This window comes from Eschscholzia californica, unplaced genomic scaffold (genome assembly GCF_041429995.1).
Source record: "Eschscholzia californica isolate CP2 unplaced genomic scaffold, dmEscCali1.0.p SCAF_3, whole genome shotgun sequence".
In the NCBI taxonomy this organism is placed as follows: Eukaryota; Viridiplantae; Streptophyta; class Magnoliopsida; order Ranunculales; family Papaveraceae; genus Eschscholzia; species Eschscholzia californica.
The window spans coordinates 27,444,307-27,468,883 of NW_028238420.1; the positions used below are offsets into that span (position 1 = coordinate 27,444,307).

Consider the following 24,577-nt stretch of genomic DNA (forward strand, 5'->3'; position numbering starts at 1 on the left):
TCGCTTTGGCAATCCGCGGCTAACATAGACCGGATCCTACAATGGGTTATACCAAAGAGTGGTGGCTTGAACAGAGAGAATTTGCTAGAGGGAACTTGGCAAATAGATGGATTGAATCCAACTAAACAGGACCAAACAGGTTCGGAAGAGTCCGGACAAAGATAGAAAGAACCGGACCCGGAAAGGAGGCACGGGACAAAGGAAGATGGTCGACCATATGATGGCCGACCACGAGCATGGGTCAAACAGACCAAGCCCTTTAAAGGGGCTGGTCTGGTCGGCCATATGATGAAGGGAAACCCTAGATGGAATCCCTTCCATCTAGGATTCCTAGTCAGAAAGGGTTTCTGACATTATCTTTTCTGTGGTCCATATTGAATCTTAGTTTTAATATGATTCCAATTAGGGTTTCTCTATATATGGACTAATTAGAAAACAAAAAAGGTGTGGAATGTTCTCAAGAGAAAATCAATCTCTACAACATCACGAAGAGAGGGAGTTTGGAGAAAAAAAACTCTTATTCTATCTATCTAGTCAAGGAGTTCTTCATCTCAACCTTCACTAAAGTCCTAGTTGACTAAAGGAAGGGAGTTCAAGTCAACCTACTCGGTGTCTCAAGTAGAGGAGCTACACTTTGAAGCTCTTTATCTTCCAAAAAGATGTCGAAATCTAAGTTCGAGAGAAAGTGAATAAGGTATTCATCTTCCCATTTCAGTTCATCTTTAGTTCTTGCAGGTGATCTTGGAAACTAGTGTTAGACGTATTAGATGGCTGAGATTCCGCTAACAACACTAGGTGACACCAAAACCCAACAGGCTCGAGCTTGTGTTTTCATTGACAACCGTACACGTCGTGCCATAGTGCGAAATTCCGCACAAGACACTGAAAGTTGTTGGTAAAAGGTCCTTCGGAGGATTGTTGAGCACCATGGGCGGACCCATGTAAGGGCAAGAAGGGGAAGTTGCCTCTTGTGATTTTTGTAATTTTTCAAACAAGATTGGGGTAGTTTTGTCTTTTACTTGAATTCCTTTTTAGATTTCTGTTCTGACATTTTCAAGGAGGGTTTAGGGGTTCTCAAAACCCATCCTATAGAAAGCTTTAACCGAGAGGTTTGGAGGGAGAGAAGATTGGGAGGAATGGAGGATATTCAAAGGCTTTGATTCATATCTTTGACAATGGTCCTTAAAATTTCAATTTGTTTTCCTTGATTCAATCATTCCCGTAATGATAAAATGAAATTATTTGTTTCTCTTTGTAGATTGTTTGAGGATTTTATTGTTTTTCTCTTTCACTTGTTATAGATTAGTTTAATCTTTGATGAAGTGAACTTATGCAAAATTCCCGTAATGATAAAATGAAATTATTTGTTTCTCTTTGTAGATTGTTTGAGGATTTTATTGTTTTTCTCTTTCACTTGTTATAGATTAGTTTAATCTTTGATGAAGTGAACTTATGCAAAATCCTAGATTTATAATTGTTATAGTTTATAGTTTCTTTCTCTAAATTATTTTAGGGTTTTTTTTTCTCTTTAAGTTTTTCAATGATGAAATTTGACAAAGAAAAGTTATACAAAAATCTATAATCGTAACTTTTTCTCTCAATATTATTTTAGGATTTTGTTGTTTCTTTCTAAAAAAAAATGTTTTATTTTGATATTTGAATAAAAATTAAATAGTTCATATTACTTATTAATAGAATTTGACTCAAAACTAAATTTCTTTTTAAATTAGTCTCAAACTCTTAAATGAAAATTAGGTATTTAGTCAAATTTCGCCTCCCCTGGTTCGAAATCCTGGTTCCGCCTCTGTTGAGCACCGTTTATCTGCCTATGTAACTTGAATGAATTCCGGGATTCCGGATTTCTCTTATTCTTAGTTTGCTAGATATTGCTAATTATGTATTATTCAAATTCATATTGCGAAAGCATGATTTAGCATTCCTGTTTTTTTTTCTTTGTCATTTGGAACTAAATCACATACATCAGACTCGCCCACATGACTTAGCTTCTCTCTGGGACATGAGAATCATTTAAAGTTATTTCAAACAATAAGCTCTTAATTAAGAGTTGATTTACGTCTAGTTCGAAAAATCAGCCTAAATTAGCCCTAATGACCATGTCAGGTTTTCCATTCCCCTAATGACATTTTCTATGGTTTTGTTGGGTCAACTCATTCAGATCGACAGTGCAACTTTTCGAATAGCATATCGTCTCGATACAAATTGATATATTGGCTGGGTTAGGTGGGCACAACCAGTCTCAACAAATAACTGAGGTTAAAGCTAACAAATATAATTGAAGAAAAAGATGCAATCAACAATCGGACGTGTGTCATTAATTGGAAATGATCTACATGGTAAAATATCTCTTGAAATGTAATTTACAACAATTTATGGAACTCAATAACACTTGAGAGAACCAGAAAGAACAGAAATTCTTCTCAAATTAGCTCCAGACTTTATGGTGTACAAACTACACTGAACTAATAATTGAGCGATGAATATCAGATACAACGTGGCAGGCTAACCAATTTAGGAGAAAAAAAAAATTACACCTTGGGGAAGAAAGTTTATGAATGAGAGAACACTTACTGATGAGATCGACAATTTGGGTATCAGAATAATTTGAATAGTACTAGTATCAAACAGGTTGTGAGTATGAAAAGCCGAGGTAGATTGAGAGTTATTGATCCTGCTCTGTTGTTGCTGGATGTGTCTGTGACGTTGACTGAGCATTCGAGACCTCGTTTGCTATCACGGCATTGGCTAGCAAATAAGCCAGGTGGATATTTACCATAAAGATTTATGTAACTAAACATAGTTGTTGCACAGTCATTGGTCAGATCGTTTAAGTAATCAGCGAACGGGCATGCTAATTCCACGAAGGCACCACAACATAGCTTAGGAGGGTACTTAGGTCCTTTGCATTGGCTGGTTATAATGGTGTAGTTTTGGAATTCGAAGTTAACAGCGCAACCTGCAAGAATAAGATTATGGCATTTTGAGACAATATATATTATTCAATTAAGATCTATAATACGAGTAATATAACCTTGAAATGTTCTTAAGAACATTGAGGTATAGCGTTATTCTTTCAGAACTTTTTATAGAACTTTGAAATTCAATGTTACTGGTTCAGAACCTTTTTCAAGAACATCCAAGTGGCGTGTTATTCATTTTTTTATGAGAAATCTAGAACTTTTAGCCTATAATCGGGCCCAAGAACTTTTGAAGACCATTTTACTGCCCATTTCAAAGTTCCACCTATTTCGGTGGAGCTTTGAAGTTTCAAAATATTTGTACTGGGCTGTGCATAACAAATTCCTTAATCGATAACAGGCACTAAAGGTTAAGAGTTTGGTCTTTGTGAAGAAATAGTTGTTTAATATGGTATAAGAATAGAAAAACCAAAGAGATCAAGCATTCAGTTCTGTTAGAATGAAGATGAAAAATCTCAAACAACCACATGGTATCATTGAGGAGAGTGGTGGTTTGACAACTTATCAAGCATTCACTAATTTCCTTTCAGTGTTACACATGAAGAGCCTCATGAAAGGGATCTTTGGCTTTTCTTTAAGCCGCACAAAACAGAGGGAAACTAGCCGTTGCATGTCTTTATATTGAATCAACAACCGCGGATAATTCTTTGATGAAGCAGTGTGATAACAAGGTTTCCGGTACTTAACCAAGCTATTGGCATGGAAGATTCTCAACATTATTGAACACATAGTCTGATACCAATTCACTCAAGTCGCCTACAGGCACCTAGTGCTTTTATAGTGCATAGGCCAGAGTTTTTAAGTATCACAATATACCATTTGCCACTCTTAATCTACTAGGCAAAAATATCCAAAAATATTGCCTATATATCATGTACCACCACCAACCGAGTTTTACCAAAAACAAATGCGAAAAGGACTATTGACTCTCAAATTTGGTAACGTTAATGTTTTTGGAAATGCTAGGTTTCACAAAAGTTTGTGACGAGTTTTATGCCGGAATGATGATGCAAGGTCCCTTTGAAATTTGACCGATAAAAGATGAACTGAATGATGTAATAAGTGTCCCAGATTAAATCAAAATTCAGAGGGACATTGCCACGTCATTCCGGCACAAAATTCGTCAAAAACTTTTGTGAACCTAGCGTTTCCGTAATGTTTTTGACGTAATAGGTATTATGACTATTCATGTACAAATTCTTGATGTCACATCGCGAAAAGTGCGTTAAACTATAATATTATCTAGTGAAATGCACAAAAGTAAATCTTAACATTGTTTTCTATCTCATTTAGGATGAAATTCAATTATCAAATTTCGTTCAATACCCCCTTTCCAACCAAATTTCAACTACACATGAATCTCCATATATCTTAATTTCAAGTAAAAGTAACATTTCAATTTCCTTGATCTCCTTCTAAAACTCAATTAATACATCATTAGGAGTAGAAATTTCAAAAAAAAATCTTATGAAATCTCTTAACCCAATGAGATCAAAGTTTCCCCCAAGACAAAGGGGGAAAAAGATTGGGAAATTTTTACCTGAATCACAATTTGTGCAACAAAACAAGAACTTCACTAAAAAAGTAAATAGAGAGAGAGAGAGATTAAAAACTGAACCTGATTTAGTTTGGAGTAGTGATCGTCCAGTGGATCTATGAGAATCAAATACATCATCTGCCAAAAAGAATTACATATTTAGAAACCCCAAATTAGGGAAGATCATTAATTAGATGAAATCAGATTTCAAGATAATTACCTGAAATATAGGTTGAGGTAGTCAATCCAGTTAATACAAAAAAGATAACAGTAGAGAAGCAGTGTTTCCAACCCATTTTTCGTTTTTCTTATGACCTAAAAAAGTGGCTTAGCTTTAGGTAGAGAGAGAGAGAAGGAATCTAACGGCAGGAAAATAAATGGGGTTGATTTGGGAGGAAATATAGGTTTTAATTTAGTTGGACGACAAAGAAGAAAACAGGAAGAAGAAGAAGAAAGTGGACACCCGCTGCGACGCGTTTCTTAAGTAGGTTCGTTCGCCGTCGCATAATTGAGTTATAATGTCGTACTACTATTGTGACAGTGATCACAGCTGTACTGAATAGAAGAACATCATTTTAGGGTAAAGGGCTAAAGGCCCAATGGCATACCTAGATTTTTGTTTTGTGGGGGGCACTTTTAAGCGTTGCAAGTTATCCACAAAATTCGATACGAGGTTCAAACGAGTGATTTATATATCTTCTAGGTACATTCTTAAACAACTCTGCTAACTCGTGAGTTGTATTGATTGTAGTCTCAATATAAATAATTAGTCATACACATATTCGAATTATACAAAAATAATTCATAAATTTTATTTCAAAAGAATGAGAACTTTTTTTTGCGTCCTGAAAATGTTCGTCACAATTTACGTTAAAGGATAACGAGGGAAGAGACAAATTTTAGAAAAAAAAAGATGGTCAGAAAAAATATATACACATATATTGGTACCATGTGGAGGAGATCGACTTGACTCCAAACATATATGGGCACCTAGGTATAAAAGGTTTAGGTTCGAACCTCCCTATATCCCAAGCAAAGCTTCAGACTCGGATCCGTCCCGAAGATTTCAGACTGACCAGTCTGAACCCTTGCTTTGGGTCTCGGATTGATCAGTCCAGTACCTTAGGTCATGTCTCGGACTAACGCTCCGAGATCAGTTCGAGAGGGTTTTTAATGATGGTTTTGGATCAAGGGTTCAAAACCAAGTTTCTTTCTCTCTCTGACTCCTCATCATAGATTAAGGTTGGTTTGGAATCCAGGTTCTTTCCGTGATGATTTTACTCTTTTTCTTTCTCTAAAACAAGGTTCTTCCTCTCTCTAACTTCTCATTCTAGATATATTGGAAACAAGGTTGTGTTCCATGATAAAGTGATGATGATGATGATGATTCGAAAAAGAAGAGATGAAGAAGAAAGAGAAGAAGAAGTGAATAACCGAAGAAGAAGAGAATTAGAGAAGTTGTCTAGTGGGGAGGCATCCAGTCCGTACTAGCCGCTTCCATCCTTTCATATTGTTATATTGCATCATCAAAAGAAGTTGTCGCATGTCTCTCAATACAATTTGATATTGAATTTTGGGTTTTTTGAGCTCAACCCTTTTAACACTAGTTGGTAATAGAGCTTACCCCCCTCAATTATCTGCAATTAAGCTTACCTCCTTAGATTTACTAATTTTGAAAAAATATTGGGGTCATGTTCGGCATAAGGGATTTCGAATCATAAATTAAATAATCTACGTACAAATTAAGTATTCAAGGATCATATTCTTGACTAAATCCAACACTAAAGTAGAATATTACAATTACTATAATCACATTACTAGATCGTTATTCTTAAAAGTTATATTATTTTTCCGCCCGTCAAACATTGGCTTAGTGCTTTTAACAAAAGTAGTAAGTCTAAGGAGGTAAACTCGATTACCAAATATTATTGAGGGGGTAAAGTCAATAACCCTATAAAGAATTAGATTGCAAGAACATTTTGATGATGATGCCTCAGATTTTCATAAGATCATCCACTAAAACTCGGAGATAAAAGAGACGAATAGTATAGGTAACAGTGAAACTCAATAAGATATAACGAAAGCACCACATTAACACCCTTGAGTGGTAGAAGGTGGTGCCTAGAGTAAGGCACCACTCTGAAATTATTTCATTATCATCCTTTATGAATGAAACAAAATAAAACTCTTTTATTCCAAGTTCTCTTAAATGTAACTTGGAATTATTTCATTATCATCTCCCTAGTCCATTATCATCTCTTAAATGTAACTTGGAATTATTTCATTATCATCTCCCTAGTCCAGGTCATTGCATGGACAACAATGACTCATGAAGACTAGCACTAGAGGTCGATGAGATAGCGCAGTTTCATGGGTTATAGGAATAGTGTATTCGACTCGACTACATGGGTTTGTAATAGGAAATATACACTGGATAACAATGCGAGCAATTTGTCGGATAGGACAATTGATGAAGAAGATCATCAAGTCTGGATGATTTAGGGATCGTAGTGTTTAGCTAGAAACCAACCAACTACGATCGTCGCTTTGTTATGAGTATATATACACAGACGATACCCATAAGATATGTCCAAAGGCCTAAAAAAAGTTTAGGCAAAGATAGTACAAAAGGCCCAAATGAAGGGATTTTGGGTCGGGGCACCAAAGGGATGTTTTGAGCCCAAGAGAGGGGTCGACCATGCTTGACTGGCTGCCCTTTAGGGACCGGTCAGATCTTCCTAAGAAGGGCATGCATGAGGCAGCTACACTAAGGGAACTAGAAAATAGAAACTAGTTTCTATTTTCAAAGGGGTTTTATAGAAACATGTTGGAATTTTTGGACAATATTAATAAAATTAATACTATACTAATTAAAAGTTAAAAGTAAATAATTGTGACTATTGACAATAATAGTTTGAATTCAAAGTTGAAAGAGATTTGTAAATTATTGTGACTATTCACATTAATAGTTGAATTCAAGTTTAATTACTAATAGTTATCTTTTGGAGAAGATACAACTTTTCATTATAGATGTCTTTTGATTTCTATAAATAAGTGTTTCTCAAATCTGATTTTGTAATCAACACATATCAAAGTGTAGAGAATTTGAGAGAGAAGAAACTATTATATTAGTTTTTGTGCCAACAAATATATTTGCCACAATCTTAATGTTCTTATGCTCCTATCGTGAAATCTTCATTAATTACTTGATGCAGTTTCACAAAGGCTTGTCATATCTTGGGAAGCAATTTGCCTTGAACCTTCAAGTAATCTCGATCGAAGAGGGGGCAAATAATGCTTTAAGGAAAGTGTACCTAGTACACGTTTCAAGCCTCTAATCTCCACCCTCTTCTTTTCATCTTCTTTGTGTATTCGAAGACAATATTTATAACAATCTTAAAGCATTATTTTGATGGAGATTGAGAGTACTATGACAAGATAAATTTAAACTCGAGAGAGAAGTTGGAACTAGAAACAATAGAGGACACTATTCGATGAAGGTTGTGCATGGGCTGCAAGGAATTCCTATAGTCAGAGTCGTGGGATGAAGTTATGGCCTTGGACCATGTCCTAGATCACATGGATCACCGAACGTTCCACCATTGCACTTGAGGGAAATGAAAATATGTCCCTGTCCATGAATGACATACTTTCAATATAAAGTCTTTAATATTTTGGTGGTTGACTCCATTGTTGAAGAGAGTGGAAAGGACGGAGTCACAAACATCATGGAAAATTGGGAATTTAGACCTAGAGAGAAGGCATGATGAATTCGTATTTGGTGGACCATGGAAGATCACTTGAGATATTGCTTTGGCCATGTGCATTTTGATCCCTTTTGAAATGGGTACTGCACAAAAACAAGAAACTTCTTCCTCCACCCTATTAATTAAATTGGACTAAACTTCTGAGATGTTTCAAAAGAAAATAGCAACACACATCAACCGGGCAAGTTATTTTCAGAGTCGTGTTTGAGGGGGGGCGGGAAGGGCGTCCGCCCTGGGCCCCCACCTCAAAAGGGCCCATTTTCTATGAAAGGACCCAGAGCTAAGGTTATATACCTTACAATACCAACTTAAGCATCTATCCACTACTAGTTCTGTTGGAAGGGAACTGGTTATCCATGTAGTTGACTCGGGTTCGAGTTCTGAGGGCCACATTTTGAAAAAAATATTGTTCAGATACAATTGCTAAGTCTATCTTTATTTTTGCTTCACTACACTTTCTCTTAACCATTTTGTTATTTTAGGCGTATTTCGTTAATTTTGAAGTATTTTTTTAAGAAATAGAAAGCTAGGTGTTTTTTCCACAAAAAAAACTAATAATACATAAATACACATGTGAATCATTAATGATTTTCATCATCTTACATTTTGTTCAATTTTGTGCTCGTAATTTATTTATGTACGAAAAGGCCGCAACCAAGTTTCGCCCAGGGCCCTCAAATTCCCAGCCACGGCTCTGGTTATTTTCCTAATCTGTTTTATTATTGTAATTGGTAATGTGGTGTTTCCAGAAAAGCCAGTCTCACTTTGTTATCTCTCTCCTTACCATTTATAAAGAAACTTATAAGTTTCAGTTTTGGAACAAGAGAGTGTTGTTATGAACATATGAGAAAGTGACAAGAAATTAAGTAGATAGTTTGCATTTTATTACATGTAGGATGAATGAGGAGTATCTATCATTGTTTGCCTTTTGTGTGTAGTTATGATCAGGATGATTTATACTAGCCTGTTTTATTACACAGTAACTTTTAGCCTTATTTTTACTCTATACATGTGTTTTATGAGTAACAAATAAAATTCCTAAAGTTAGAAAAATACCATGTGTTCTCCGTTCTAATGAAATATGTTGGCTAGTGAGTTGAAATAGAAATTTCTTCACAATTGATCTTTATTATAGTAAGTATGCATATATTGTTATTTAATTTTGGTAGTTTGTCAATAGTGAGACTTCAAGATGATCAAATTCCCATACCTTCCTATACTGTAATTGGAACAGTTTTTTGAAAAGTTTTTGCTCAAACTGACGCGAAGAGGGGATCATTTATATGTTGATGTTTAATGGTAAATAGATTAGAGAAGCACTTAATCACTTAGTGCACATAACCTGTCCTTATGATATGTATGTCTACTTGATGAATATGTCTAGTCAATACACATGAGTACATGTTTTGAAAACATTTTTACATTAATTTCTTTGTGGGTACTGACCCGATAATCTATTCATAATTATTGTGAGTATATGTATTATACAATCCAAGTTATTACATGTTCCCATAGACTTTGGTCATTGAGATGGAATTGAAGACATTAACATTATACTGATGTTAATTGATCATAAATTTGCTTCATGTGTTTTGCTAAAGTAGGCTGACATTATGGCTAAATGAAGTAATATTGATAAGCATAAAAATAGTTATTGTGGTTTTTGTATATATACTTTTAGTCTCCAAATTTATAGATACCAATGTTGTTTTTGCTACAATGTCTAGAATACTGTTGATTAATATTTCGAGATAAGTTGTATCAATCGGCAATACATATTATAATTTTGACATGGAATTAAGGGTAAGAACATACAATTATCGACAAACGTAATTTATATTTGATATATTTGTGATTGTTATATGTGTATATGAGTAAATTCTAGTCACATGTAATATTACATAGTGTGAAGCATGTTCTTACATAAATCATTAGATTGAAAATCTTTGATCAGCTTTACAATGAAGCAGGGGATGTGAGTATTTGAGAATGATTTTAGTGATTTCTCAAACTTCCGGTGATTCGACAAAAGTAGCGTAAGATTCATGTTTATTTGTGTTGTTTTGTTATTATTCAACACGAAACCAAAATTAATGGGGGTGTCTACTATTTGACACAATTTCAAATAGTAGGGGTTAATATATTTGTAAATCGATGAGGATTACATGAAAGTATACTAAACTTATAAATTCAAAATAGTGGGGGTAATTACCTAATCATGAGATGATACTTAAAAGAGATAATATATGCATATATTGAGTCAATGATTCTTATGAGATTTAGAAAATCATTCACAACAAAGTGGTAACAATCTTGACATTAGAGTGGCCAATCTAATACCAAGAGGATTGGTGTTACATGTTCATAGAAGAACAACATTTTCTTTCGTATCTAAATGAGATTTAGAAAAGGAAAAGAAAAACTATATATTCAAATTGTGTTGAATATAATTCAGAATCCAATATTAATTTGGAAATATGTGAAAATTTTTGAGAAAAATTTATGAAAGGATCAAGTGGGTACTTGAATATGTACATATGGTAAAGTACATAACAAAAATATAAACGTTAATGTGAAAAACTTAATTCAAGATGGAATTAATATTGTTACATTTGCAAAATGTAAACATTGTTTATCAAATCTCTGACGAGAGATATGGTTAAACTTTAACATCTAGAGAGATGGGGTTGAAACTCTCTACATGAAAGTCACCATTGACAGCAACCCAACCTAACACTAGGAAATGACTAGTCTTAGGTTCAATGGGTAACGAGTCATTGATAAGTGACTAGTTTCAACACTTAAATTATTATCTAACCCTATCTAGGATGATAAGTGTTGGTTGCTACGGACTGAGGTTGAGTTTAAAAACTCTTAATGAAGTTCAGTCAAAGACAAGTATCTCTAAAGTAGCAAAGATACTGGAAGAACTTCAACTATGTGAACTTAGAGGTGGTGCCGCCTCTCATTAGATTTAGAGTTTATATAAGGAGAGTTCATGAAACCAAGAAGCACATGGCCATATAAGTGCTAAGCGAGAAATGTGTGGAGCAAAAGAACAAATTGTATTGTGTGTGTGGTGTAACCGGTTTTATCACAAGGAATAACTGGTTCAAAGCTACAAGCTACTTGGGATTTCGATAAAACTTTGTGCACTTACACTAAGGTATGGTTCAAATCGAAAGATACCATACTTTATGCATAAATACTACTATAATCATATTTGGCAAAGGTGTTTTATTATAATTGTCCAAGTGGGGGATTGTTGGAATTTTTGGACAATATTAATAAAATTAATACTATACTAATTAAAAGTTAAAAGTAAATAATTGTGACTATTGACAATAATAATTTGAATTCAAAGTTGAAAGAGATTTGTAAATTATTGTGACTATTCACATTAATAGTTGAATTCAAGTTTAATTACTAATAGTTATCTTTTGGAGAAGATACAACTTTTCATTATAGATGTCTTTTGATTTCTATAAATAAGTGTTTCTCAAATCTGATTTTGTAATCAACACATATCAAAGTGTAGAGAATTTGAGAGAGAAGAAACTATTATATTAGTTTTTGTGCCAACAAATATATTTGCCATAATCTTAATGTTCTTATGCTCCTATCGCGAAATCTTCATTAATTACTTGATGCAGTTTCACAAAGGCTTGTCATATCTTGGGAAGAAATTTGCCTTGAACCTTCAAGTAATCTCGATCGAGAGGGGGCAAATAATGCTTTAAGGAAAGTGTACCTAGTACACGTTTCAAGCCTCTAATCTCCACCCTCTTCTTTTCATCTTCTTTGTGTATTCGAAGACAATATTTATATGATTTTGATTTATGTATGTTGTGGTGTGATTCGTAGATACATGAACATGTGTTTGAATTCAATATGATATGAGAATTTTAAGCTATTATCCTACCTAGTTCACTGCTTGCAAAACGTTATCAGTATGAAACTAGTAGGTAATAATATGTTGGCGAATATGATTTTGATTTATGTATGTTGTGGTGTGATTTTATTACATCTGTGTGATGTGATGGAGTTGGTGGGAACTTTGGGAGTTTGTGGTTGGTTCGACCCTCTCTACCGGATGTTTATTGCGATGACCGACTGGTTCGCATAGTAAAAGCGTACGGAAATACGACCTATGGAGCATATGTGATCGGCGCTAACATAAAGGTAGCTTTGTGGACCACACTCTTATACAACGGGGGTTATGGGGACAGGGACGGACTCATGTGTTGACCAGCCTAGGCGATGGCCCGGCTGGAATACTCTCCATCTAAACCGTATTCACTAAGAGTTTCACACGGAGTTATCGTTTTCCGACATAAGGGCGGGAATCTCCTTCACAATTGAAGGAAAGTTCCCTATTTTAGTATTAATATAAGTTTTCTTTTGTTTTTTCTTCATCTTTTTTCATCTTTTAGGGGAAAGGGAAAAGAGGCAGTTGTTATGATGATGGTTCTTCGTTCTTCATGGGCTTCTTCTTCAATTCCATCAAATCGAAGATGTTTTACAGAAAGGAAGAAAGAGGGAAATCATACAACAAGATCGATTTGACTTTTAAATGAAAATGAAAAGAAAATAAAGACAGATTTATCTTCGCTCAAGAAGATAAATTTATAATTTCTTCTTATGTTCTAGTTTGATTATATTTTGTGTTCCATAGGATCTTTTCATTCGTGATCTTGACGATCTTCTTATTTTATGACCTTTAGGGTCTTTTCTTTTAGTTTATGCCTTGCAACTTCTTTCTTGTCGTAAGGTACTTTACGTTTGGAAGTTTTGTACTTCACTTATTTAACTCTTATGTTTTTTGAAGAGAGGAGTTACTCTCTCAACTATGTAATGTCCTGGATTGATATCCTTGTTATGAATGGAATTATGGTTTAATATAAAAAATACGCCTTATTTTTACTCATTTCTTTTAGGTCTAGTTCCAACTAATTCACAAAGTCACCCCTAAATCTTGCCAACTTCTAAAACAACCCCATTGAATTACTTTTTTTTCGTTTAATAACAACTAAAACATTATTTTTAAGGCCACAGCTTTGGGGAATATAAAATTTTCTCTAGGGAATAAAGATTTTAGTCAATTATATTTGACTTAGGAGTAACTTTGTTTTGAATCCAAATATTGACTTCTTTGATTTTTAGTCCTTAATTTTCATCTCCAACCACCACCTATCCCGATCACCCCCACCGTTTATCTCTATCCCCCTTCTGTTTGGTCCTTCTAAAATCCATTAAACCCAACTAAGTAGGCATTAAACTTCTTGCTTAACTTGTAAAAACAAGCATCAAGACGAGCATAAAGAATTTGATCATAGCTTAAATGTTCAATTTCCACCTACTATTCTAGGTTTCTGCCATTCTTGGCCAAGAAAAATTTCAGTCAGACTCTTGAAACTTGCATTCTTAAGCTCATAATTATTCAATTTTTGAAAAACTAAGTTCGATAAACCAAAAGCAAAATTAGGGCCGTTAAGAAATTCAATTAAGAATTTTATTTTGAATATTAGAATTGAAATATGAGACATCTACGATCAACACATGATTGAAGAACTGATACATTTTATTCTTGGTTCCGGTTGAAAGCCGGTCGCCATTCCGGTTGAGAGTGAAAATCACGATGGATGTTTAAAATCTCATCGTGTACAATTGAGGAAGTTTGGGTAACAATAGTGTTGATTTGATCATTGTAATAAGTGACACTATGTTTGGTGATTGTTTGAGGAACAGTTGAGATCTTCAATGTGTATACTCATGGTGGTTCCTGCTTTCTTCGTAAGAGAGAGAGTTTTAGAGAGAGAAAGAGGAAGTTTTAGAGAGAGAGAGATAGCAGAGAGATCGATCATGGATTAGTATATACTAAGAGGGTAGAATTTGGCCGTATTAAACAAAAAGTAGAGAGAAAATCAGACTGGGAATGAACGTGAGCTCGAAAAGGTTGAAGAAGATTACGGGTTAGAAAGTAAACAACTCAATTTTTGGACTTATAATAAAGTTGCTCCTTTTGTCAAAATTAATTGACCAAAGTCTTTATTTCCTAGAGAATATTTTGTATTCCCCAAAGCCGCGGCCTATTTTTAATACCAATTTTAAATTTATTTGTTTTAGTCCATGAAAGATAAAGAGTTAGTATGAGGGAGAAGACGAGATCCGCTTGTAGAGAGGGATTGGTTTTTCTTTGGTGAGTTTTGTTCTACTTTTGTTTTTCTCCCTCCGTTTTCAAACAACTACCTATTTTATTTCAGGTGAAAAATCAAAATTTGTACATATATATACATAATAGTTTGAGAAATTCGTACACATTTACATAATATCTATAAAAAAAAATTTATTTACAGTACTTTAAGTGGACACCAACGTATCATATCGCTTTTGGTTGTTTGTTACAAATGTGGTTTACTTTATTATAATGGTCACAACTTGAATACTTACAATGAACACCTTTATATGTTATGGGGTTGTCTATTTGTTTTGGTAGCTCTTGAAACTGTCTATTAAAGAGGTTTCGAAATCTACTTGTTGGGGTCTGACCCAACCTATTATTTTCAGGAAATCGGGAAGTGTCACCTGCTTGAGTCGTAGTTAGCCTTGAGGAGTTTCCTTAGCAATATTCTTTCTTTTTATAGGTAGTAATTTCTTTTATTCGTTCATTTCCGACCCACGTGTCGATGGTTTAGAGACTTCTATCTAGTTTTGAAAACTTGATAAAGTTTCTTTTAGTTGATTTGTTGTTACTATTGAGCTTCATGTTCGATGTTATTTGTCTCACTACAAAAACAGAGTTTATTGCCGGGAGAAAGCTGTCGGTAACATTGAAAATACCATCGCAAAATCCTTCGACCAAGAGAGGAAAAGAGAGATGCGTAGATGTAATAATAGCCGAGTACGAGCTAGGGCATAACAGGGTGCGGGCCGACGGGCTTCAAAAACATCCGTCGGCCAAATTATTCTACCGACGGTTTTTATGGTCGTCGGCCAAGTCGTCGGTGGTACAGTGGGTTAGAGGGTCACCGAGGTGTTATATGCCGACGACTTTCTGCCAAAACCGTCGGCATAGGTACACTTATGCCGACCGCTGTAAAAAACCCGTCGGCCTTACTTTTATAGCCGACGGTTTTTTAGAATTCCGTCGGCAAACGCCGTCGGCAATAGAACGTATTTTTGTAGTGTCTCTTTGATGAATATATCGTCTATGTTCACTGTTCTGCGGATGAATGCTTTAAGTTTAGCTTTCATGACGGCTGACGTGGAAATCTAGATTTGGGGCGTTACAACCACTTTGTAACGCTTAATGAAAGTCCACCACTTCGGTAGCGAAACTCAATCAGATTGATAGCAAAACTGAATACATAAACCAATATTCAAATGTAGATTTGAGATTGTTACAAAAACACACATTATTAGTAATCACAGGAGAAGCCCCAGGTACAGGGTATATGCACCATGATAACTTGGAGTAAATACTTGCAAATTAATAAACATGAGATATTATTTTTATATATAAACCAAACAATCACAGAGTTATTCCACTCATGTAGCAGATTGTGACTTGTCTAGGTTAAATTTAGATTCATCCCCAATCGGATTTTCCCTTCTCTCATGTTGAATTCCCACCACTGATCATCATTCATGTCTTGTCTGAAGTAAATGCAGTTCTCTTTGTATCCCAGTTCACTTGCATTAATTGGCATACAACAATTCAAACCAATGAACAATGTTCGGTTTCCCAAGTTTTCTATTTTCCTCCATGTCATTTTAGTAAAATCAAGGCGAAAAACTTCAATGTCGTTTACTTCTCTGAACGATTTTCTCGAGATTAGAAAAATTAATAAGATTTCACCTTCGGATTCTATCAAGTACTCTTTAAAACATTTTGGAGAAACAGAAGGGATCGCTCTCGTTACACCCAATATTGTAGCTGTAGGATTTTCATCAGCATCAATGTCTATAACTGCAAGAGTTCCTTGTAAACTCAATGCATAAAATTTCCCATTGAGAGCAACTGCATTTGTAAATTCTATAGTACCCGAATTAGGGTTAGAAGAATTTGGGTCGGAAAGTTGACTACATTGAACTTTGACCCATTCATGTTTTCCTGATTTTCGAGCACAATAGAACATCGGGCCAGGTTTAGAATTAGAACCAGTTAGCACCAAGGACGACGGGATAGTCTTATGGTCGTATCCCCACGAAAACACAATGTGGCGAAATGGAATATTTGGATCGAGATGCGGAAGCCCTTGGGTACCATTGGGTGGAAAAAATATGAAATAACCAGAAGAGTCAGAGCTTCTCATTACTATATGACCGTGGGAGGACCCAATAACTGGGTCATGGGGTAGCCTGTTGTTGTATCTTCGATTCCACCAAGCATTAATCCATGGGAGCTCAGGTATACTATACACTTGACTTATGTTATGAGCTACGGATTCGACCGAAAGTTCGAGCCATGGAAATTGTCGATTTGAATTACACTTTTTGGAGGATGATCTCCATGTTTTTGCAATACCGTCGAAGTGAACGTGATCAAGTAGATGTAGTTTCTTCGAGATCAAGGTAATAAGTTGATCAGGAAGGTCTGGCCATGCCATTGTGTCTTTTCTTCTGAGTTGCTTTGCCTTCTTAACGCCCATGATGCTTTAGAGAAAGAGAGAATTGATTAGTGGGAATAAGCGAGAAGAAGGGGAGAATTTAAAACCAATCATAGACTTGGGCTCCAAGTACCATAGTTTTATTTTGGTTATTTATTATTTATTCATCAAAGGACAAGGTCTTTGACTTACACAACTAGTACACATTCATAATATAAAATGGTTCGTGAACAGCAAGTAAACTCTTAGGATATGTTTGACGTGTGGAAATAGCGTGTGAATGAAATGTGATTTGTGAGAAAAACATCCAAATTATTGTTTGGCAGAGAATGTAGGCGAAATCCTATTTCCTCGTAATTATGTCTTTTTATATTTGTGGGCAAAATTATCCTTAATGTAATATCGCAACAAAAAAATTAAAAATCTAGTGTTCACCTCGCTCTCTTTCTCTACCTAGCTTTTCTCTCTCGGCCTTTGTTCATCTCAATCAATTTCATACCATCTAAAAAAGTGTTTTTAGCGAGAGCTTTTTAAAAGTGAAGTTAAATCACATTACCATTTCATATCTTCAAATTTAAATAATACTAATTAAAATATATATAACAAAGTTGACATGTACTTTATATAGTTTAAGTAAAGATGTAACAAAACTTTTACAAAAATTTACATTCATATTCCTGTACGGACTGAACACCAAGTTAGGAATCTGTCTAAAATCAAAATCCCAACTCTATTCAAACCAAACATCAAACTGAAATAGTCTAATAGCCAAGAATCACGTTGTCCCAGTTTTAGTCAAACCAAACATCAAACTAAAATAGTCTAATAGCCAAGAATCACGTTGTGGAATGTTATTTCTAGAAATCACATTCCGTTCCTGCGTATCAAACATGGCCTTAATCGACAGTTAGCTAGACTGAGGAGCATGAAGATAGTTAGCTTTTTTTTTTTTTTTTGTTGAAAAAGATAGTTAGCTTGTTTCCCGTGATTGTTAATAACTTCATAGGTTCCCTTGAAAAAACACCATTTTTTTTTTTGGTTGGAGTACCATTTTTTCACTCAAAAGGCATGAGTCAAACTTTCAACAAAAAGAAAAAAGGCATGAGTCAAATTCATGGCTTTTCCCTATTGCGTTTCAAAGACCTAAAAAAAATTATTTTTTTTAATACCATCACCGATCATTCTTAACCACTCCACCACCTCTGTCACAACTATACCACGACTGCCCTCGCTACTACTGAGCACTACTGTCACAACCCCAGCAACATAAAGGTGACAACACCACCTCCATTCAACAACCACCATCACCGCCACCATTTAACCAACAACACCACTACCATGCATATGTCACCATAACCAGCAGGCCCGTGTGGTGGGGGGTTTGGGGCGTGCGCCTAATTACAGTACTATTCTGTAAATACATGATTCAAATGTTTTAAATTTCTACTCCTGTCAGAAATTGAGGTTGAAACCAGATAGACTTTTGCTAGTCAGATTAAGACAATAAGAAAAAAGAAGCACCGCCCGCATCTAATACATGACTCCTACATTTACTAAGCATAGAGATCAACCACAACTCAATTTTTTTTTTTTTTAGCAACTAATTCTACCTATAAATCTCAAAATGTGTTGTTTAGCAAGCTCGAGCAAAACAATCTCAAAGGATAGTAAAAAAATTCACCTAAAACCCCAGCTAACAACTGGTTTATATATGTATATATATTACAACATTTTCTGCTTTTACCGACCTTTTAATCCGTATACAGATGTGAGTTTTATCTAGTATAAAGTAAAAGAATCATTGAGGAATGAACTCTGAATCCAATCCTCTCGTGAAGTAAATCTCCCAGCATCAAAACCAGGCAATTTGTATATACAACCAAATAACCAATACCCAACAAATATTAGAGTATGATGTGATATACCTTCAGAGTCCATCCAAATCTTTAAATCGTAAATCCGACAAATGTTCTATCTTTTTCTCCCTTTGGCAGTATATGTCCTCACCAAGTCATAAAGCTCAACAAAAAAATCTTCGCTGCAAAAGGAACAAGTACAACAGCTTAGCCTGCCTGATAGAGCTTATACAGTGTAGACTACGGGTATGCGGGCCAGTTAAGAAAATAGTACATATTTTAACTTAGCATATAAGAAATATGTATATGTGTGCGTGTTTCCGAATCACCAATGAGTCACTCAGCTAGTTTAGAAGCTCAGACTTCCCAAGACCTCTCCGAGTCTCAAGTTCTTAGCCCAATATCTTGATGTAATCTATCCAGGCCACCATAAGGGATGGTAGTAGAACGGAAGATAGGGTCTTAAATTTCATTCTTTTATTAAAAACGAAGTTCAAACCAAGTACTTGTCAAAAACAAACTTAGTAAAAATTCTTAACTAAGCAAGATTATCTAGGCCAAAAGAACAAAGGTTTTTTTTTAAGTGAGCAGGGTACTGTTTCTTCTACTTGGTCATGTCCTAAAATGTTCAAAGGATTGGTGTATCATTAATTCTTGATAATGTGGATGTGGGTGCATGACTTCGTTGGCTAGGACTAGGGTTACCTAATATCCGAGTTTAGCAATCGAAAAATAGACAAGAAAGGAGTTCTAATCTATAAATATTTGGAGAAGTCAATAACACATTCATACATATTGGGCACAAAGTAGATAATTGATGCAAATGGTTTACCATAACTTAACTTACCCGAAATTTAAATTCCTGAAGAGTTTCCAGTTTGTTCGCAATCTCCATTTGTTTCACCACCATAGTTTTTAACAACTGAAAAACAAAAAAGGCACATTTAAGAGAAATGATAGACGGGCATTCAGCTTCCCTTTCAAAAGTAAGATGCTTACGCCTTTTGTCTTCTCAAGATCGAGCTCCACGGTTTTTATACGATCCAAAGACTCGTCAAGCATCTGTTTTTTCTCCAAGGGAATATCCAGCGGTTTGCTACTGATTTCCTCGAGTAAATTCTCCAATCTCTGAAGATTCTGTAAACATGGTAGAGTACGGTCCTGTTCAATACGTGGCTGTGCAGCCAGGTGATGACTTTCCCTACGAGGATCCAACAGGTCACCCGGGGAAACGTTTCTTTGCCTCCTTTCAAGGCGAAGAAACCGAAAGATAGTGAATAATTTGAGCATAAAAGCTACTAGTGGTCTTGCAAGAAACCAGAATTTCCTCTCCTCTCTCCTGCTCTCCACCATATTGGACCTATTGATGATAGAAGTATCTGAAGAGAAGCAAAAATAACGAAGAACCTGACTTATATCAGCTAAATATAGCAGAAGGGTATATATGTGAATGAAAAAGACCAATAATTATTATGATGCTTATTTTCTGCAATTCTCAGAGCCCTACTGATATGTAAAAGTTTGATAAATGCATTTAGTATCATTGCTCCGAAATGAGTGAAGTACATATCATAAAACAAATAGCTAAAATGGTACCTCTCAGTTCTGATGTTGAAACCATGGATCTTTCCTGATCATTTATTTGAAATGATTGCTCCGAAAATGCCACCCTTGGGTCACAGTCTAAAGCTTCAGATGTATTGGCGAGATTGTCATCACAATGAGGGGTAATTTCATCTGAAGAACCGACCTGAACAAGCTGCAAATGGAAATCATGGTTGATCGACATATCTTAGTTCAATTATATTAGTTGGACTCAATAAAAAACGCATATCATGGATTGGAAGGTGCATCCAAAAGAGTAATATATATACCTTCATTACTTCAGGATCTCTCCATGGTCCCTTGTTAGACCTAAGGCATCCTCCTTCAGATGAGCAGTTGCATGAGCCACCTAAAAAATCAGGCAGTTGGCTGAAAAGAAGATATTAGGAAAGAAATGGTAAACATAACAATACACAACTTTTGAGAAACATGTGGAAAAAAAAGATCTGAAGCATAACCACCAAACCGCCACACACTAAGACATACCTAGAGTCAATTACGTCCAATAGTTTTTCCAGGGAATTGGCGTCCAGAAGCTGCAGCAGATTTAGAGGTTAATGCTACTTTGTAGCAAGAAAATAGAAGTACAAACTAATTCAACATCGATAAGTATTTCTTTTACTTGGATCTTATTGATAGTCTTTGGGTCAACAAATCTCCTTGCTGCGGCAAAAACCATTTTGAAGCCAGATCCAGCATTGACAATGTACATCTTATTTAATGTCTGCAATAAAGAAAGAATTAAATTATAAGCAGAAAAAAAAAATTTAACCAGGACTAGAACTAGATCTGAAACTGCTTACCTCTGGGTAGTAGCTGCAGTCTATCTTAGCTACTCTTGCCAGAAGATCTGTTGCAGTCCTATTGAAATTCTTAATACCCTGTATCTCCAAACAGAAGCATTAATCAACATCCAACAAGTTTATATAATCTAACTCTATTTGTTGTTTTGTAGAAGCCCATTTGATTTTGTACAATAAAGGTGCATCATTGCCTCATCAATGAGAACGTAAATTAGAAATCACTAAACATTGATGTGGGTGGGAGGACTATACATCAGAAAGTGAACAGTTATGGCTGAGACCAAAATAAATTGTGTAACTTCAATTTTCTTTAAAGACTATATAGTAACTGGAGCTAGGAAAACTCTTGCTTTATTTTCAGGTGCATAATTAAATTGCACAAATTATGTACAAGGCTGATGATAAAGAAAGTTACAGCATACCAAGCCTTGCACGTCTAGGATGGCTGTTGTTGACCCAATATGTCTTTTTGCAGCAACTGAACACGCGGGAAATCTCTCGTTAAATGTTCTCTCGAACTCTTGCACGTGATATCTTATGTAGCGATCCATAGTGGATACTCGTGGGATTTTATTTGGATGAGCTTTACCCAGCCTCTCAATATACACTGGCCTTCCTTGTTTGTCGACTCCATGGAACCCTTGAGGATAACATTGTGATACTTCTTCTAGCTCCTCAAAGTTGAAATCCTTCAGATAATTTCAGTATTGGTCAGGTGAAAGAGACTAAAGTGATACCATACACATGAAAAGAAGCAAGGCCATCTATTTCATGTAAAATTTTATCCAACATAGTAGACTAATTGAATAAAAAATCACCAAAAGTTTAGTTTATGAGACACAACAGTAGTCTAGTCTATTGCTTCTTCTACAATCATAAACATCACTCTAAATGTCTAATATCCTAAACAAAGTCATAATAAATTTTGATATATGATTACATTATCACACAAATTATCCGTCAGAGGTCATCTCCCGTATGACCGTATTTTGACTAAAAGAAAAGAAATCTAGATTAAGCATAGGTAGGAAGAGATTCTTTACAGGTTTCGCAGCGAAAAGGCCCAATATCCCGCAAATGTTAAAGATAAACTTAGATGAAAATCAAGAGACCATTAACCTGTTGGTCTAAATAAAACAGAATTGTGTGCTATGGTCCTGAACAAGTATATACGTAATAGTATTACTCTCCAAGACTAAACATAAAGTATGAAATATGTCCTGACCTCCAATATGGTATCCGTCCCATATTCTTCTCTCCATTGAAGCATCTCTTTCCACATTTGGGTGGCTTTCTCAATATTAAAATCCCTAGCCTTCAAGAATCTGTACAACTAGAAAAAAGACTTTCATATCAAAGGAGATAGTGCGCAACAGCATACAGCTAAAGAAAAACCTTAGCTCCGGAATAGGATTAGTTGTAAAAGAAACAAAGTTTATATACATCTAAGACTAAGACTGATACACGAAATTTTTTATGTTAATATCTAACTTGGCATCGATAGTTTAAGGGCCCAAAAGTCGAATTACATATCAAATGGAGACATTCTTTTAGGCTTACCATGTGGTGATGAACCAAAAACTAGGTCCACCACATGCCAATTGCATCACGGTGTCCATTTAAAATCAAGCTTGGAGCTAGAAGCAATAGAACAAGATAGGAGAAATAAAAGACGGACCTCAATAATGTGTGGTAGTCATAACGCCTAGGCAGCAAAGAATCCAGTATGAGCTTTCGACGAAATTCAAGAACCACCTCCTCCTCCTTTGTGTCTCTTATGTGCTCTATGTAAACTTTAGGAACCCTAAAATCAAAATTCTCTTGTTCTTTTTTCTTCAGAGAATAACTGTACCCATCTGAAGGATGCATCTCCACAGTATCCCTAAATTTCACCCGGCATTTGTTCTTCCCTTCTGATTTCTCTACGTCTGATCTCCATTCATCTACGTCAGCAGAAATATCCAGTCCTTCTTGACCTTTAATATAACAAATTAACACAGTCTAGCAATCAAACATCTTAAATGCCAAAAATACATACTACATGATTGATATGCGACAGTTTGATCGAACTGTTTTCAAAATAACAAAAAAGAACAACAAAAATGAAATCCATTCATTGCTATTCTGAAATGCTCATGCAATTGTGATTAAATCCACTGAGTTTGAATAATATCTCGACTGTTTAACAATTTACACAGATTGAGTTCTATTTCTGCGTAAAGCTCTTGCAAAGTATCATCCACGTCAAATGTTACCCGTTTTTTATGTCCTAAACAGATATTGTTCAAACATATGTTTCAACATTAATCTAAAACGAAATGCAACTTTCTAATTTCATCGTTATGTCGTGATCTTGCTAATTTGATCCATTCATCAGAATCATGAGACTTTATCAAAAGGGATCGCACTATATCAAACTTACCAGTCATTTCTATGCTGGTATGTAAAGAAGAAATACCAGGTCTCAAACTTAGAGAATAACAAGAACCAATTGCAGCTCCGAATCAAACTCATGAAAAACAAGCATCCTTATAGATCTGAAGCAAGAAAATAAAACATTAAACATAATCCTTCATTATAACCCAATTTCCTTCTCTATTTTAGACAAGAAGTACAAAATAACAAGGAATTGAAAATTTAATTATAAGATTTGGAATTTTGTTCATATTTTAGGCGGATCCAAAACCTAATTATATGAAAAAGAACAAAAAGAAACATGAACTGACCATTCATGGAATTAAGAGTCAAGCTTGTATAATCAAACAATCGTTCATATCAAAATCCGAATCAAACTTTCAGGCATTAAACCAATTGAATAACGCAATTCAGCTCAAAAAATTCCAATCTTCAAAACAACAAAGTAACAAGAAGTATTTGAGCCAAAATCAATAAGAATTCTTACCTTTCAATTAAGAATCAGAGTCATAAAATTTGTATGAGCCGATTTCAATGTAGAAAGTCTGATAATTTTAATTAATTCGTATAAGATCAAAAACACAAAAGGAATGATAAAAAAAAAAAAAAATTTGCGGATTTCTAGGGTTTCGTTGAGCCCGAGAAATGAATGAGAAATCTGAGGTAGAATTTACCTTTTCTCTCTCTAAAACTTTCTCTCTCTAACAATCTCTGTTTCGTCGTTTCTCCTTTCTTCGTTTACTTTTTTGGTTATATTCATCTACCTCCTCTTCTAACTTTACACCTAATAACCTATTTTTAGTGTCAGCTAGGGAAGACTGTCATCCCCAATAATGAATGCCGTTAGATTGGACTGATTTTCTTGTTAATTGTAATATTCAGCCGTTGGATATAAGAGGGGTTTATAGTGTGGTTGGGTTGACGATAATAATATCAACTGTTTTGGTCTCGGATTAGGGACCTTTTCTAATGCAATGATCGCTGAATGA

The 24,577-nt window shown here is 35.1% G+C and overlaps 3 protein-coding genes across 6 annotated transcripts; all 3 read right to left on the reverse strand.

Moving 5' to 3' along the window:
* Window positions 1–2,312: 2,312 nt before the first annotated feature.
* On the reverse strand, window positions 2,313–5,143 carry LOC147549303 (GPI-anchored protein LLG1-like). The gene is made up of 3 exons (XM_086670684.1): window positions 4,754–5,143; window positions 4,615–4,671; window positions 2,313–2,974 (listed from the first exon to the last, which is right to left on the reverse strand). The coding sequence occupies exons 1-3, from the start codon at window positions 4,827–4,829 to the stop codon at window positions 2,613–2,615; spliced, it is 495 nt and encodes a 164-aa protein (XP_086526810.1). The 5' UTR covers window positions 4,830–5,143; the 3' UTR covers window positions 2,313–2,612.
* Window positions 5,144–15,651: 10,508 nt separating this feature from the next.
* On the reverse strand, window positions 15,652–17,097 carry LOC147549304 (F-box/kelch-repeat protein At1g57790-like). The gene has a single exon (XM_086665603.1). It carries the CDS (start codon window positions 16,949–16,951, stop codon window positions 15,872–15,874), a length of 1,080 nt encoding a protein of 359 aa, XP_086521729.1. The 5' UTR covers window positions 16,952–17,097; the 3' UTR covers window positions 15,652–15,871.
* A 1,488-nt stretch (window positions 17,098–18,585) lies between these two features.
* Window positions 18,586–24,362, reverse strand: LOC147549305 (Sec14p-like phosphatidylinositol transfer family protein). 4 transcript variants are annotated; one of them, XM_086665601.1, is made up of 14 exons: window positions 24,263–24,346; window positions 24,076–24,133; window positions 23,596–23,710; window positions 22,852–23,149; window positions 22,399–22,498; window positions 21,596–21,862; window positions 21,174–21,251; window positions 20,993–21,094; window positions 20,857–20,906; window positions 20,640–20,739; window positions 20,362–20,524; window positions 19,765–20,144; window positions 19,613–19,687; window positions 18,586–18,947 (listed from the first exon to the last, which is right to left on the reverse strand). In XM_086665601.1, exons 3-14 carry the CDS (start codon window positions 23,600–23,602, stop codon window positions 18,930–18,932), a joined length of 1,638 nt encoding a protein of 545 aa, XP_086521727.1. In that variant the 5' UTR covers window positions 23,603–23,710; window positions 24,076–24,133; window positions 24,263–24,346; the 3' UTR covers window positions 18,586–18,929. The 4 variants fall into 4 exon arrangements, with proteins under 4 accessions (XP_086521727.1, XP_086521728.1, XP_086521726.1 ...); XM_086665602.1 differs by lacking the exon at window positions 24,076–24,133 and adding an exon at window positions 23,900–24,018 and having other exon boundaries at window positions 24,263–24,312; XM_086665600.1 differs by lacking the exon at window positions 24,076–24,133 and having other exon boundaries at window positions 24,263–24,362.
* Between the last annotated feature and the right edge of the window lie 215 nt (window positions 24,363–24,577).